The sequence below is a fragment of the Vipera ursinii genome, assembly GCF_947247035.1.
Source record: "Vipera ursinii genome assembly, chromosome: Z".
NCBI lineage: Eukaryota > Metazoa > Chordata > Lepidosauria > Squamata > Viperidae > Vipera > Vipera ursinii.
In genome coordinates this window covers 123,833,015-123,848,766 of record NC_139517.1, presented here as the reverse complement: position 1 = coordinate 123,848,766, position 15,752 = coordinate 123,833,015, and the positions used below count along the sequence as shown (strand labels likewise).

The 15,752-nt window shown below is 42.0% G+C and overlaps 1 protein-coding gene across 1 annotated transcript in view; it reads left to right on the top strand.

Annotated features, from left to right (window-relative positions):
- Positions 1-1,207: 1,207 nt before the first annotated feature.
- LOC310650223 (sodium channel protein type 5 subunit alpha-like) overlaps positions 1,208-15,752 on the top strand; it is a gene marked incomplete at its 3' end in the record, with an annotated part of 68,505 nt that continues 53,960 nt past the window's right edge. Inside the window, exons 1-7 of the mRNA XM_083379056.1 lie at positions 1,208-1,326; positions 1,622-1,732; positions 4,964-5,092; positions 8,881-8,972; positions 9,983-10,192; positions 11,057-11,120; positions 12,889-13,030. Coding sequence (XP_083235182.1) covers positions 1,214-1,326; positions 1,622-1,732; positions 4,964-5,092; positions 8,881-8,972; positions 9,983-10,192; positions 11,057-11,120; positions 12,889-13,030 — 861 coding nt within the window. The 5' untranslated portion in view covers positions 1,208-1,213. The remainder of the gene's footprint in view (positions 1,327-1,621; positions 1,733-4,963; positions 5,093-8,880; positions 8,973-9,982; positions 10,193-11,056; positions 11,121-12,888; positions 13,031-15,752) is intronic.

Sequence of the window (15,752 nt, the reverse complement as noted above, 5' to 3'; positions counted from 1 at the left end):
CTGGGTATTCCATCCCTTCCTTCCAGACTCGTCCGCTGAAATGGTCACACACACACACCAGTGTTTCTCAACCTTGGCAATTTGAAGATGTGTGGATTTCAACTTCCAGAATTCTTCAAACAGCCATGGCTCGCTGGAAAATTCTGGGAGTTGAAGTTCATTCATCTTCAGGTTGCCAAGGCTGAGAAACACTGTTCTACATTTTTATTCCTTGACTGTGACTTTTGTAGTCTGCAAACCTGAAACAACCCCACCTGTGTGCCTAACTTTCCCTTTGGGAATAGTGGTAGTCCTTGACTTACAGCCATTTGATTAATGACCATTTGAAGATGATGGTGCTGAAGAAAAAGACTTACAACTGGTCTTCACACTTGACTGTTGACTGTTGCAATATCCCCACGTGATCAAACTTTGGGTGCTCGGGAACTGGAACGCTCGTGTGTATTTACCATGCTTGCAGAATTCTAGGGTCACTAACAAGCACGTGAAAATAGCAACAGCTGCTAGACTTATATATACCGTTTCTTAATGCTTTGCAGCCCTCTCTAAGCAGTTTATAGAGTCAGCATATTGCCCCCTCCCAACAATCTCGGGTCCTCATTTTCCAGACCTCGGAAGGATGGAAGGCTGAGTCAACCTTGAGCCAGTTAGGATTGAACTGCTGGCAGTTGGCAGAGTTAGTCTGCAATTCTGCATTCTAACCACTGTGCCCCCACGCCTCTTCTAAAATCAGGAAGTTTGAATGAATATAAAGGTTTATTGCAAGTTTATGCTCTCTACAAGAATCTGAACTATTAAAAGTCAAAGACAATTGGTGGGTAGATAAGAATGAATGGAATTCAAGATGGGCTAACTCTTGTGACTCGAGACTGATGACACGTTTGACTCCTCTCTTGGGCTCAGCCTAGTTGTCTTCCACAGTCACACAATCGCTATTTGCAACTCCCTCGGCTGGCTTCCGACAAGCAAAGTCAATGGGAGAAGCTGGATTCACTTAATGCAGTGATTTGCTTAACAAATGCAGCAAAAGAAGGCACAAAATCAGGCAATACAGACTTAATGATTGCATCGTTTACCAGGAGAAATTCTGGTCTCCACTGTGGTCATAACCAGGGACTGCCTGTAGATGGCGTTTTTATAAAATGACATACTTGGGGAGCAAGAGGGTTTTAGGAGAGTCTAGTAATTTCTTACTTTTCTTCTGCAGACATTTATGGTCTTGAACAAAGGAAAAACAATCTTTCGATTTACTGCCACAAATGCTTTGTACATCTTGAGTCCTTTCCACCGAATCAGGCGGATGACAATTAAAGTTTTAATTCATTCATATCCTTTACATAATTGCTTTTTTTCCTCCTCTATTTTCATTCTGGCATTTTTTTTTATGAGAAAGTACCTACGTTCTCTAGGAGAAATGCAAGAAAATGCTTAGTGTCTAGAGATTAAACAATTTATCCCCCAAATAGTTCAGAGCTATTAATTTGTATCTCTTTTAAATAAATCAGGAATGGGGATCTATCCAAGAGCAACAATTTTATGTGGACAATATTTGTAGGTTATGGATACTGAGGACTAGTGTCATGTTCCCAAAACAGTATTTTCCTGAACTCCTATAATTCACATTGTTTACTTGGTTTATCATGCTCACTATTTTAACTAATTGCGTGTTCATGGCTCTTTCGGATTCATCGCAAACAAACAACAAAGAGAACTCTTCAAGCAAATATGTTGAGTAAGTAGCTTTAGCACTATTATTCCACTTTCATTATAATGCATTATTCCATAAAAAAGGGTAACAAAAGTAAAAGACTCTCTGCGGATTTTATTCCGCTAGTTGTTGCCAACTCTCGGGAGCGCTGCTCATCTCTGTTTCAAGGCTATTGAGCCAGCGCTGTCTGAAGACATTTCTGCAGTCATATAGCCAGTATAACATCATGGAGCGCTGTTACCTTCCCATCAAAGTGGTACCTATTTATTTACTTGCATTTGCAAGGTTTTGAACTGTCAGGTTGGCAGAAGCTGGAGCAATGGGAACCCATTCCATCATGGAACGGGAACTCACCCTATTGTGAGTTGAGTCTTTTTTTTAAAAAATAATAATTTATTAATTTTCCAATTTTACATTTGGGTATTTAAAAAGCAACATGGTGACTGGGTTAATCAATAGTTTGATAGCAAAATCTTTAGTGCAAATCTCAGGTTACAACATCAGATATTTCTTCTCTTTTTCCGTTAACATTTACTGTCTCGTATTCAAGCTAGTACAGTTCTAGCTATATCAGCTCAATAAAAACATCATTATTACATTTATCAATAGATATTAGCTTATATATGTCTTAATTACATTCAATCTTCGTAAACAGTCCATATCCTGTTATTAACTTTTACTCCATTTTTAGTTTCTCATCAGTATTCCAATTTAACCTTTGATATTTATAATTTTCAGGCTTTGAGTAACCAGGATTTCCCTTGCCTCAATTCGTAACAAAATATAATACGCAGGGCTTGAACCAGGGCTATCAGCTTTCCATCTCACAAGCATCTTAATCACTGGGCCATCACACCTCCCACTATTCCATAAAGATAGATAAAATATATGCATTCACCTCTAAATGTTCTATAAACTTTAAGAATGTTCAAAGAGTAACAACAGACAGAGAGGCGTCTTGTCTTAAATTAGTGTGCCTTTATCCAGAAATTGTGTACATGTGTATGCATATGTGTGTGTGAGAGAGGACTGGCACTCAATATTTTGACTAAGTATTTATTTGCATATAAAATCACACCTTCTATAGGCACACCGAGCAATATTTGCAGACCAACACCTGCATTTTTTGGAAGCTGTGATATGATTTCAAAATAATAAAGCAAACACATTCTTGATTTACGAACAGCCATTTAGCGACCTTTCAAAGTTACAGCGGTTCCCCCACCCAAAAGGTACTTATGACCTAATTCCAAAGTTTTGACAGCCATCCCATCCTCCGTCCTCAAGTGACCAGTTTCTGGGCACTGGGCAACCAGCCTGCAAATTACAACATTTTTCTGAAAACCAGCATTTACTAATTGTAGTTGTTAGCTGCGAAGTCGTGTCCGACTCATCGCGACCCTATGGACAAAGTTCCTCCAGGCCTTCCTGTCCTCTACCATCTTCTGGAGTCCATTTAGGCTCACGCCTACTGCTTCAGTGACTCCATCCAGCCACCTCATTCTCTGTCGTCCCCTTCTTCTATTGCCCTCGATCTTTCCCAGCATGAGGCTCTTCTCCAGTGAGTCCTTCCTTCTCATTAGGTGGCCAAAGTATTTGAGTTTTAGCTTCAGGATCTGGCCTTCTAAACAGCAGTCAGGGTTCATCTCCTCTAGGACTGACCCGTTTGATCGCCTTGCAGTCCAAGGGACTAGCAGGAGTATTCTCCAGCACCACAGTTCAAAGGCCTCAATTCTTTGGCGCTCAGCCTTTCTTATGGTCCAACTTTCACTGCCATACATTGCAACTGGGAAGACCACAGCCTTGACTATACGCACTTTTGTTGACAGGGTGATGTCTCTGCTTTTTAGAGACTATTTACTAATAGTTTCTGACAAAGCTCACCTCACAGTGAACAATCTCTTCACTTAACACCTATGGCATTTGCTTAACAACTGCCACAAAAAAAGATCTTGAAGTGGGTCGGTAAGGTGACCGCCTAACTGACATGTGTCAGGAATTATGACATAAGGTACAGGCTCCGTTATGGTTTTAAGTTGGGGGAGTACCTGTAAATAAACATTTATTATGAAAAATATGTACACCAGGGAAAATTGTGCATGTGTGTGCTGGGCAAGCATGCTAGAAAATGCACAGACGCTCTTGCAGAACTCTTTTTTGCTGAATTTATTAGCTGATGAAGAAATTAAGAAGAGATAAATTTGCAGTTAGAAAAACAACCACTGTAACAGTGAATGCAATGGAGGTTCCTATTTTATCGGCAAAAATGTGCCTCATCTTATATCAGAATTGTATCCTTTTGCTGAACCAACCCAAAGTTTTCTACTACTTCCTGGAGAGAGGTATATTGCAAGACAACAAAAGTACAAGCAATCCTTGACTTACAACCAGAATAACGGACATTAAGTTGTTGCTGTCATTAAGCAAGGCATCCATGCAATCCCTGCTGTCTCTATTGCGGTCAATATGCAGAGCATGGGGTGCCTGAGGGGCTGGGTAAGGCTGGATTGCTGAATGAATATTGAGATCTACTTGTAGGCATAAACGTGAGGTTCCCAGGAGAATTCCACCAAGCTCTCTACTGTAGGTGAGATCTGGCATTCTCACAAAATTTTCTTATGGGCAGGAGCACCCAAGATCTGCAGATCCTGCTCTGTGTTGTGGAAAAACCCAATGGAAAAAGACAAGAGACAGCAACACAAAACAATTACTTTAAGATTCAGAGGTTTATTTTGCTAATGATTTGGAACATAGCAAGCATAATAACACAACATCACTTACATTAATAACCCATTGCAATGAGGACCATATGGCATAGCAGATTCCAAAAGGACAGCTATAGGCCAATGGCAAATCAATGAGGTCCAGTCCCAACCTTTTATATCCTTTCTCGTTCTAAGACTGTAGTCAGATGGTCCGCTGACTTTTGCTGGCTTTTTACCGACCTCCTGCTGACCTTCTGCTGAACATAACTTTCCACCTATGCCCGTGTACATTAGAACCTGCATCCATCGGCTACTTTCAGTTCCCTATTTCTTACTGTTCTAGTCATTATGTTCTAAATATATTTGAAACAACAAGCTTAGCAAAATCATATTAAATAAAATACAAAATTAAGCATAGCACAGACTTTGGTTCAATACTTTGTCCGTGAGGCCTGATTCGGTTTACCTGGGCCTAAACTTTGCATAAAAAGAACAATAGCCAATATTTCCGTTTTCCGCACCTGTGTTGACCTGTTTTTCCTCTACTCAGGTATACTTTCACTGGCATTTATACTTTTGAATGTCTAATCAAGATTCTGGCCAGAGGCTTCTGCCTGAATGAGTTCACTTTCCTCCGGGACCCATGGAACTGGCTGGATTTCAGTGTCATTCTAATGGCGTAAGCGGCATTCTTCTCCTTTGATTAGCCTACAGTTATTTGAACTGGGCTCCTTAATTTTTTCCCCTCAGGATGTGTTAGGAGATTCTCAGTCATCCAGGTCACAGCGATTTCAAAGATCCTTTTCAAAAGGCAACTGGACTCTTTATCCTTGAGGAAGAAGAAGAAAACATTTTGCTTCTCATCCAGGAAGCTTCATCCATTCTGGTGGAATGGTGGGGCGGGGGATGAAAGGATACGTTCTGACAGGATGAAGCGGAAGGTGGGGGGAATGAAAGGATCATATTTATTTGCAGTCATCTCGTCATTAGCACTCTCTCTGAGAGCCATTGAGGCCCTTTGGGGTTTTATCTTTTTCTTCAAGAGTAGACGGTATTTATTGTTTGTTCGTTCATTCGTTTGTTTAATGGGAGTTCTTTATCTCTCCAGTCTTATTGGTATAAATGGTAAAATAAAATAGAGAACAAAATACAGGGGTACCTTGGCACTCAGCTGCTTTGAAACTCATCGAATTTGGTACTCAATGCATTTTGACATGAGAATTTTGCCCCAGTGCTCATTATTTGTTTGGTACGCAACACACAAGCTAGACCAGTGATGGCGAACCTTTTAGAGACCAAATGCCCAAACTGCAACCCAAAACCCACTTATTGGGTCCGGGTGGGCGTGGCCCATTGGGTGGGCGTGGCCCATTGGGTGGGCGTGGCTGCGGTGGTAACGGCAGACTGGGTGGGACTAAACAGCTCAATCAATTCCAACTTTGAGAGATCTTTTTTTTTCTCGTGAGAAGTTGAAATTGATTGATTGATTGAACCTTTCTCTCTTTTTTTGCACATGGCGTCGGAGGCCTAAAGGGAAAAGGTTTTATAAAACCCAGCTAACTGGGATGATGGTACACGTGCCCACAGAGAGGGCTCTGCGTGCCATGAGTGACATAGGTTCACCACCACGGAGCTAAAACTTATTGGTGTCAACTGCCTTGTGACTCACAACATTATTCCTTATGGAAAAAATTTGTTCAGTGCTTATCATTTTGGATACTTACTGTGTCTCCCGGAACCAATTAATAATGAGTACCAGTAACAACATTACTGAAAAATATTATAACCACAACAATAACAATATGGTTGGTCAAACAGTCTGCCAGCATTTAATAGGAAAACTCTTAATACAGGTAGACCTCGACTTATGGCAGTTTATTTAGTGAATGTTCGAACTTACAAAAGGATTGAAAAAAGTGACTGATAACCATTTTTTCATACTTCTGACCATTGTAGCATCCCCATGGTCATGTGATCAAAATTCTGATGCTTGGGAACTGACTCACATTTATGACGGTTGCTGTGTCCTAGGGTTACGTGATCCCCTTTTGCGATCTTCTGGCAAGCAAAGTCAATTTGGGGAAGCCAAATTCACTTAACAACCTGGTTACTAACTTAACAAGTTAGTTACTCACTTAACAACTGTGGCAAGAAAAATCATAAAATGGTGCAAAACTCGCAAATCTTTCACTTAACAACAGAAATGTTGGGTTCAATTGTGGTCATATGTCAAGGGCTGCCTGTACTGTATCTAGTACTTGTAATACTGTAATAAAGAATTATTGAGCTAAATGTATCGGGGTGTCTCCAAAATGCTGGCTGATCAGAGGAGAAATTGTTTGATGTAGTTTTCAATAATAGGTACCATTAAATGCTTTGCATGAATGTTAGCAGGGGATGATAGGGCTTGTGGTCCTAGGCATGGTTGTCAAGAAGCAGATTCGAAGAGGCTGAGCCAAAAAAAATAATTTGTGTTCTGAACCTTCATCAAACAAATACATCTTCTTGGCTGAAGAAAACGGAGAAGAATGACTTGCGTCATCAACCTTTCTACTGATATTGCAAATAATATTGTAAAAATGAAGGTGGGACTAAAGCAAACAAATTAATAGATAAACAGAAGAAGTAAACTCTTCCTGCTTGTATACGTTTTGCACAATTAGGCAGAACTTTTCATAACACATGGGTTGGTTTATCACTCAGGAAAGGGAATTAAGAAATACAAGCAGTCCTTGACTTACAATCACAATTGGGACCAGAATTTTAACTGCTAAGTAACACAATTGTTAAGTGAATTGCCCCCAATTTTATGATCTTTTTTTTGGGGGGGCACAGTTCTTAAGCAAATTATTGCAGTTCTTAAGTGAATCAGTCATTAACCAAATGCAGCTTCCCTCACTGAATTTCATGCAGGGAACACCCTTGGTTACAAGTAGTGATCACATGACCCTGGGACTCTGCAACCGTCATAAATGCAAGTCATTTGCCAAGTGCCTGAAGTTTGATCATATAATCAGGAGGATTCTGCAACGATTGTGTGAAAAACGGTCATAAGTCACCTTTTTTCCGGGAGAAGGGTGGTATATAAGTAAAATTATTATTATTATTATTATTATTTAATGCCGTTGAAATTTCAAACAGTCACTAAATAAATACAGGTAGTCCTCAACTTACGACCACAAGTGAGCCCAAAATTTATGTTGCTAAATGAGACAGCTGTTAAGTGGGTTTTGTCCCATTTTACAATCTTTCTTGCCACAGTTGTTACATGAATCATTGCAGCTCTTAAGTTAGTAACATGATTGTTAAGTGAATCTGGCTTCCCCATTGACCTTGCTTGTCAGGTCGCAAAAGGGGATCACATGACCCTGGGATGCTGCAATGGTCATAAGTATGAACCAGTTGCCCAAGCATCTGAATTTTGACCACGACCGGGCAATTCTGCAAGAGTAGTATGAAAAATGGTCATAAGTCCCTTTTTTCAGCAGTTGTCACTTTGGTCACTATATGAACTGTTGTAAGTTGAGGATTATCTGTAGTTGTAAATTGAGGACTATACTATAGTCTCTTCGTAATTCAAGATGACCAATCAGTAAATGTGGTTCCATTTGTTCTCTGCGTCTGGCTGGGGAAATTCTGGTAGTTGAAGTCCACCCAAGATTGAGAAACACAGATGTATATGCCACTAAAATCTGACAATGAAATTGTCATCCTTTCTGGCAATTTTCCAAGTTTTTAAGAGCGCAGCAGCCTGGCTATTAGCCCGTTCCCCCCCCGCCCCCACCAATATGGAAATGTTCCCAAGCCTGCATTTTCATGTCAAGGAAGAAAAACGGATCAATATTTTGAATTTCTGACACAAAGCGTCACATTTTAAGTCCATAAACCCTCCTGAAAGGAAACTAAAGAGGCAATTATGAGTCTCCGTGAGCAATTAATCCCCAGATGTCAAACTTTCCACTTGTCTCTAGTTTTTGCATTTGTTTTCATTTCTTAGTTTTGCATTTGTTTTTTGCATTTGTTTATTTTGCAAAAATACCAGTTCCATTATTATTATTAAATTTATTTGCTGCCTAGAGTGTCCCCATGATAAGATAGGCAGCAAATAAATTTAATAATAATTGCAATAGGCAGCTTTACTTGGAACAGTTTACATCATACGACGATACCTGATTTAGTATTATTAAATGGCAGCCTCTGCCTATCCCAGGTCCTTGGGAAGGACTCAGCAGGTTGACAAAAATGCCAAATCCAGGCTGTAAATCTGGCTGACTGGGTGACAGACCATAATAATAATAATTTTGTTGCTGGCCTGCACAGAGGTTGGATTTGCCCAATTCCTGAAAAATGTTTTTCCCCACTGACTTGTGATGTTTAATGGGAGTTTAAATAAAGCTAGAGTCAACCTTCACACCCAGTTCTAGAGGTGGCGTTAACACTGACATTTGCCCTGTGTTGACATTACAGATACATAGGAGACTTTATTGACCTGGGAAATGTCTCTGTTCTTCGGATGTTCCGAGTGTTGAGAGCTTTGAAAACAATTTCTATTATCCCAGGTATGAAACTTTTGGAATAATTTCTCATGGTTATAAGAATAACAGAATTGTTGGAGGTCATCTGGTGGTTGGACTAGATGACCTCCAAGGTCCCTTCCAACTTCTTCTTCTTCTTCTTCTTCTTCTTCTTCTTCTTCTTCTTCTTCTTCTTCTTCTTCTTCTTCTTCTTCTTCTTCTTCTTCTTCTTCTTCTTCTTATTCTTATTATTATTATTATTATTATTATTATTATTATTATTATTATTATTATTATTATTATTATTATTATTATTATTATTATTATTATTATCCCTCTGCTCAGGCAGGAGACCCTAGGCCAGGGGTAGGCAACTTTGGCTCTTTTATGACTTGTGGACTTCAACTCCCAGAATTCCTGAGCCAGCCAACTCAGTTCTGGGAGTTGAAGTCCACAAGTCATAAAAGTGCCAAGGTTGCCTATCCTTGCCCTAAACCATTTCAGACAAATGGTTCTCCAGTCTCTTCTTAAACATCTCCATTGGAGCATTCACAACTTCTGGAGGCAGGTTGTTCCATTGGTTAATTGTTCTCACTGTCAGGAAGTTTCTCCTTAGTTCCAGGTTGCTTCTCTCCTTGATTAGTTTCCATCAGTTGCTTCTCGTCCCGCCTTCAGGTACTTTGGAGAATAAGCTGACACCCACTTTCTTTCTTCTAAGGCACACCCTTAGACATTGGAAGACTGCTATCATGTGACCTCTGGACCTTACTTTCACTAGACTAGTGTTACCCAATTCCTGCAACTGTTCTTCATATGTTTTTGCCTCCAGCCCCATAATTATCTTTGTTGTTCTTCTCTGCACTCTTTCTAGAGTCTCAACATCTTTTTTTATATTGAGATTAAATGTGCCCATGTTTGATGGGTCCCTGTTGCCCTCTGAGCTTGGTTGTTTTCTTGAAGACATTCCATTACCCAAACTAGGCAACATCACTAGCCCTGATGTTCTCCAGCTGTTATGACTTTGGCTTTTCTTTCATTCTTGTGCCTCTACACAGGTCTGAAGGTCATTGTGGGAGCTTTGATACAGTCGGTGAAGAAACTCACAGATGTGATGATCTTGACTGTTTTCTGCTTGAGCGTCTTTGCCCTCATTGGCCTCCAACTCTTCAAGGGACATCTGAAACATAAATGTGTCAGGAATTATACGGAATTTATCAATCAGAGCATAAGTAACATTTCCTATGAGATTTTCACCAACACTGAAGGTGAGACTTGACTTCTGCCATGATGATTAATAATTATATATTTGGGCCTCCTGTTTGGGCTATGTATGGAAAGTGGAAAAAATGTCCCAGAATAAAGCATTAAGAATTCAATTCCATATTTGGGACTTAGAAAACTTCAGGATGTAGGGAGATTGGCTGGAGTCTGTCATGAGCTTTTTATTTAAAACAATGTACTTGTTCTAAAGGGACGTGGTGGCTCAGTGGGTTAGGATGCTGAGCTTGTTGATCAGAAGATCGGCAGTTTGGTGGGTTGAATCCCAAGTGCCGCATAACAGAGTGAGCGCCTGTTACTCGTCCCAGCTTCTGCCAACCTAGCAGTTCGAAAGCACGTAAAAATGCAAGTAGAAAAATAGGGACCACTATGGTGGGAAGGTAACAGCGTTCCGTGCGCCTTTGGCGTCTAGTCATGCCAGCCACATGACCACGGAGACGTCCTCGGACAAGCGCTGGCTCTTCGGCTATGAAACGGAGATGAGCACCGGCCCCTAGAGTCAGAAACGACTAGCACGCATGTGCGGGGGAACCTTTACCTTTACCTTTATTTGTTCTAAAGAAAAAAAGGATTGCATTCAGGATATGCTGCAGAAAGCTACTTTCCCGCATCAATGTACACTAGGAATTTTGGATTTAAAAACATAACATATCCAAGACAGAGGGACAAAGATGTATTTTTGGCTGAGGAGAAAGATGCTTCAGAAGAATCGGGAGAGGATGGAAGGGAAGCAAGTTTGGAAAAAACAGGGCTGCTTTGTTTTCAGGACATCCTAATATTTTCACAATCAAAAAGCTTGTGCCTGAGAAGCTCTTCCATTATTTATAGAGCTGGTCTTTCTGATTTTGCAGAAAATTACCAACTGAAAAATGGCACTGAAGACTTTTTGCTGTGTCGCAATGGCTCAGATGGAGGGTAAGTAGATCTAGCTATTACTTGTTTGAAAATTTCCTCCTTGATTTGGAAGCTAAGAATTGCTGACAGTCTGCATTTCAACCGGATAAGAATCTTGAAAAAACTGCTTCAGCTGAGACCACAGGTAGTCCTCCACTTACGACCTCAATTGAGCGCAACATTTCTATCGCTATGCAAGACAGCTGTGAGTTATGTCCTATTTTATGACCTTTCTTGCCACAGTTGTTAAGTGAATCACTCGGTTGTTAAGTTAGTCACACAGTTGTTAAGGGCTTCAAATGGCTTCCCCATTTGACTTTGTTTGTTGGAAGGTCGCAAAAGTGGATCACGTGACCCCGGGACGCTGCAACCGTCGTAGGTACATGCCAGTTGCCAAGTGTTTGAATTTTGATCATGTGATCATGGCGTGCTACAACGGTTATAGGTGTGAAAAATGGTCATAAGTCACTTTTTTAGTGCTGTTGTAACTTCGATTGGTCACTATATAAATGGTTGTAAATTGAGGACTAGCTATATTCATTAAATTTGGATTCTGCAACTGAACCATTATGAGAGATTAGCTAACAGTAAAAAAAAATGAAATCCCTATAGAGGACAAATAAAGCTGCTGGTTATAGTAGTCAAGAGCACCAGGAAAAAAGCATTAAAAGCCTGCATGGTATAAATTTTAACTGCCCAAACAGCCTACAAACCCGCCTTTAGTTTGGTGCTTAAAGCCATCCTATGTAGGAGTCTCTAATTCAGACATGTCAAACACAAGGCCCGGGGGCCAGATCCGGCCCGCGAAGTGGTTTCATGCGGCCCGCGAAGCCATCCTGGAAACAGTGAGGGAACAGCCCCCACTGCCTTGGCCCTGGCCCAGAGACCCTCCTCCTGCTAGAGACCCTCAGATCTGTCCCACTCCTGCCCAGGCCCCCATAGGCACCCTTGATGCCAACGATGTAGAGCTGGCCACGCCCACCCAGTAGGCCATACGCACTCTAGCCACGCCCACCCAGTAGGCCACGCCCACCCAGGCCATACCCACCCGGCCCCTTGAGGGCAACCGCAATGCTGATGCGGCCCTCAATGAAATTGAGTTTGACACCCCTGCTCTAATTCAAAGAGTTGTAAGAGAAACATGAGGACTAGCATCCTCCCCCGTAAGGCCACAAAGCCAAAACACTTATTTACTTGAATACAAAAGTCAAATCTAGAGAATCAAAAGTAGAGCAGATGAAGAGTTTCACAGTATCCTACAAGCAGTAAGTGCATAAAGAAGAACATAAAAAACATTTATAGCAAAATACAGTCCTTTCATTTAGGAAACTCAGCTACTGGTAGCAGAGATATTTTTTTTCTTAGCTGGTGTGACCTCACATTTAGGCCAGGCTCTAACTGTGATGGGGGGGGGGAATTGATCTGGAGGCATTTTCCAGAATTATCTTGGATCCCTCTAGTCTAGGTCCTGACCTAACCACCATATGGGATTCACTGAACAACCACAATTGGGGTTGTCAGAACTGCAAGCAGAGTCACCTCTTAATGACCACATGACTTAGAGCAGGGGGTCTTCAAACTTGGCCCTTTTAGGACTAGTGGACTTCAACACCCAGAATTCCTCAGCCAGCGTGTCTGTCTGAGGAATTCTGGGAGTTGAAGTCCACAAGTCATAAAAGGGCCAGGTTTGAAGACCCCTGACTTAGAGATAGAATTGTTGGTCCTAATTCCAGTCGTTAAGAGAGGATTACCTGCACTCTAATTTAAATGAAGCCATTGTCTCTTTTAGCTCCTGTCCACCACAATACGTGTGTCTGAAAGTCGGAGAAAATCCTGATTATGGTTTCACCAGCTTTGATACTTTTGGCTGGGCTTTTCTTTCCTTGTTCCGCCTTATGACACAAGACTGCTGGGAACGCCTCTACCAACAGGTGTGTATGGAACCCTTATCTTTCTCTCTCTCTCTCTCTCTCTCTTTTTTACAAATTTTATTGATTTTCTAATATTACATTTACATATTTGAAAAGCAGCGTGGTGGCTGGGTAGTAGTAATTCAATTACCTACAAATATCGTTAGTACAGATTTCAGACTGCTACCATAAACATTCCCTCTCTTTTTCCCTTCATATGTACTGCCTATTTGTGAATTTAAAGACAAGTTTTATCCTATCAATCACATAAAAAATAACTTTCTTACATATATCCACAGTTTTTGGTTTACACATATTCTAACTGTTTTAACATACAATCTTTTAGACAATCCATGACCTAATAAATTTTTCAATTTTAATTTCCACTAACATTTAGATTTAACGTTTGATATTTATCATTCTGTTGTATACTGGGTTCTTTGCTTGAGTGAAGAGACGAGGCAAGTGAGTTCAGTCAGGGACATTCTTTATTGGCTTGCAGGAACCGAACTGGGGAACAGGGCTGCGAATGCAGCTATTTATACCCTGGCCTCTAGGTGGTGGCCAATAGATTTAAAGCAACCTATTGCCGCCCTAGAAGCAGCCAATGGCGGCGCTGGAGACGGGTTGTCTGAGGAGCTGGGAGCCTTAGCTAGCTCCCTGCTTAAACAACCTTCCAGCAGTTAAACCCACATAATACACTTAGTAAAACAAAGCACAATACATCACACCCTTCCCCCCTAGAATGTACACAAATTATAGCAACAAAAAAAATAAGTACAGCAATTATAGAGTTTACAAGAATACAAAATAGTAGTATGCATGAATACAGTATTATTTCACATTTTCACTAGTACACAGGGTTTCCTGAGTTAGCAGCAATTTCAGTGACAACACAACATTACAGCACAATTAGGTAAAGGTAAAGGTTCCCCCGCACACGCGTGCTAGTCGTTTCTGACTCTAGGGGCTGGTGCTCATCTCCGTTTCAAAGCCGAAGAGCCAGTGCTTGTCCGAGGATGTCTCCGTGGTCATGTGGCCGGCATGACTAGACGCCAAAGGTGCATGGAACGCTGTTACCTTCCCACCGTAGTGGTCCCTATTTTTCTACTTGCATTTTTACGTGCTTTCAAACTGCTAGGTTGGCAGAAGCTGGGATGAGTAACAGGTGCTCACTCTGTTACGCGGCACTCGGGATTCGACCCGCCAAACTGCTGACCTTCTGATTGACAAGCTCAGCGTCCTAACCCACTGAGCCACCACGTTCCTATACAGCACAATTACTTTAGGACAAAATCCTGTAAGTACGCAGGAGGCTTGCAAACTCTTGTCGATCGCCTGGGGGATCCCGGCAGCTCCCGGTCTACCAGCTTGCCTGCCGGGCTGGGTAAACCAGGATCCTTGAGTCCAATAGAGTCTGGCTGACTCGAATTTCTCTGGCTAGCCATTCCAGGTTGGCCCACCCCAGGGTCCATTGTTTGTGCAGAATTAGCACAGTGGTTGTATTGTTCAGGTTGACTTTCCCTGTCAGGGGACCCATGTTGCACTCCTGGGCTTTGCCCTTCTACGACCACCTCCCCATTACTCTGACTGCTAGGGTCATCAGAGTATGTGAATTGTTCAGCCTGGCTGCCAGTTTCAGGTCCATGGATTGGACCAGGAATGAAGTCCTCACTTTGTGGCCGTTCTGGAAACCTCTTCCTCAGTTGATCAATATGGTGGCGAACAACTTGCCCGCCATCTAGGGCCACTTTGTATGAGAGAGGGCCTGATATTTTAGTGATTTTACCTGGCACCCACAAGTTCCCATGCCCATGCCCATGGTACGCCTGCGCCAGATCTAACTTTGTGAAAACTGTTCCCCCTTGCAGTGATGCCAGCATGTGGCTCACTACTGGCACCGGGTACGCATGCTGTTTGAGTGCACGATTAATTGTGCACTTGTAAATCAGGGCAAATTCTGACCTCTCCATTGGCTTTTAGTGGTGTGATGATCAGGGTTTCCCATTCAACCCTATCTACGAGCTGTAGTATCCCCTGTTCAAGTAGCTTATCCAATTCAGCGTCTATCTTGTGTTTAAGAGCAAATGGCACTCTATGAGGTTTAATCCTGACCGGCATTACAGTAGGATCTAGTTTAAATGTTATTGGCAGGCCCGTGTAAGTCCCTAGACCTGAGTCAAACACATCTGCATACTGTCGCTAGACTCGCGACTTGAGTCCAGTTGATACCAGTTACCTGGATGCCTAATGCATCAAACCAATCAAGCCTGATCAGGCTCGTTTACTGATCTCCTACTACAATGTCCAGGTGCCCAGAAAACCCCTTAAATTTGATGGCCAGTGTGGCCTTGCCCTTGACTGCGACTCTGGCATTCTGGAAGTTGGTCAGTATAATGTCGGATGGCCTGAGCTTGGCCCATCTTTTGCTGCGATTGCAGATGAAGTTAAATGTTTCAAATGATATAATGGACACTGCGGAGCTCCATCTTGCAAGGGACCCTTTGCAACTCGACCTGAAATTTCGGCTTAATGGGGCGGCGAGCTCCTGTGCGGCAAATGCTTCTGCGGCTGGAGCAAACCCTATGCTAAACTGCTCCAGGGTCCCGGTATCTCTCCTGATTGGAATGTCCGACTGGCGATTTGATTGCCGGTCCCTCTGGTGACCTTTGCAGACGGACACGATGTGGCTGGTCTTCCTGCAGGCCTGGCACGTGGCTGTCCGGAACCTACAGTCCAGACG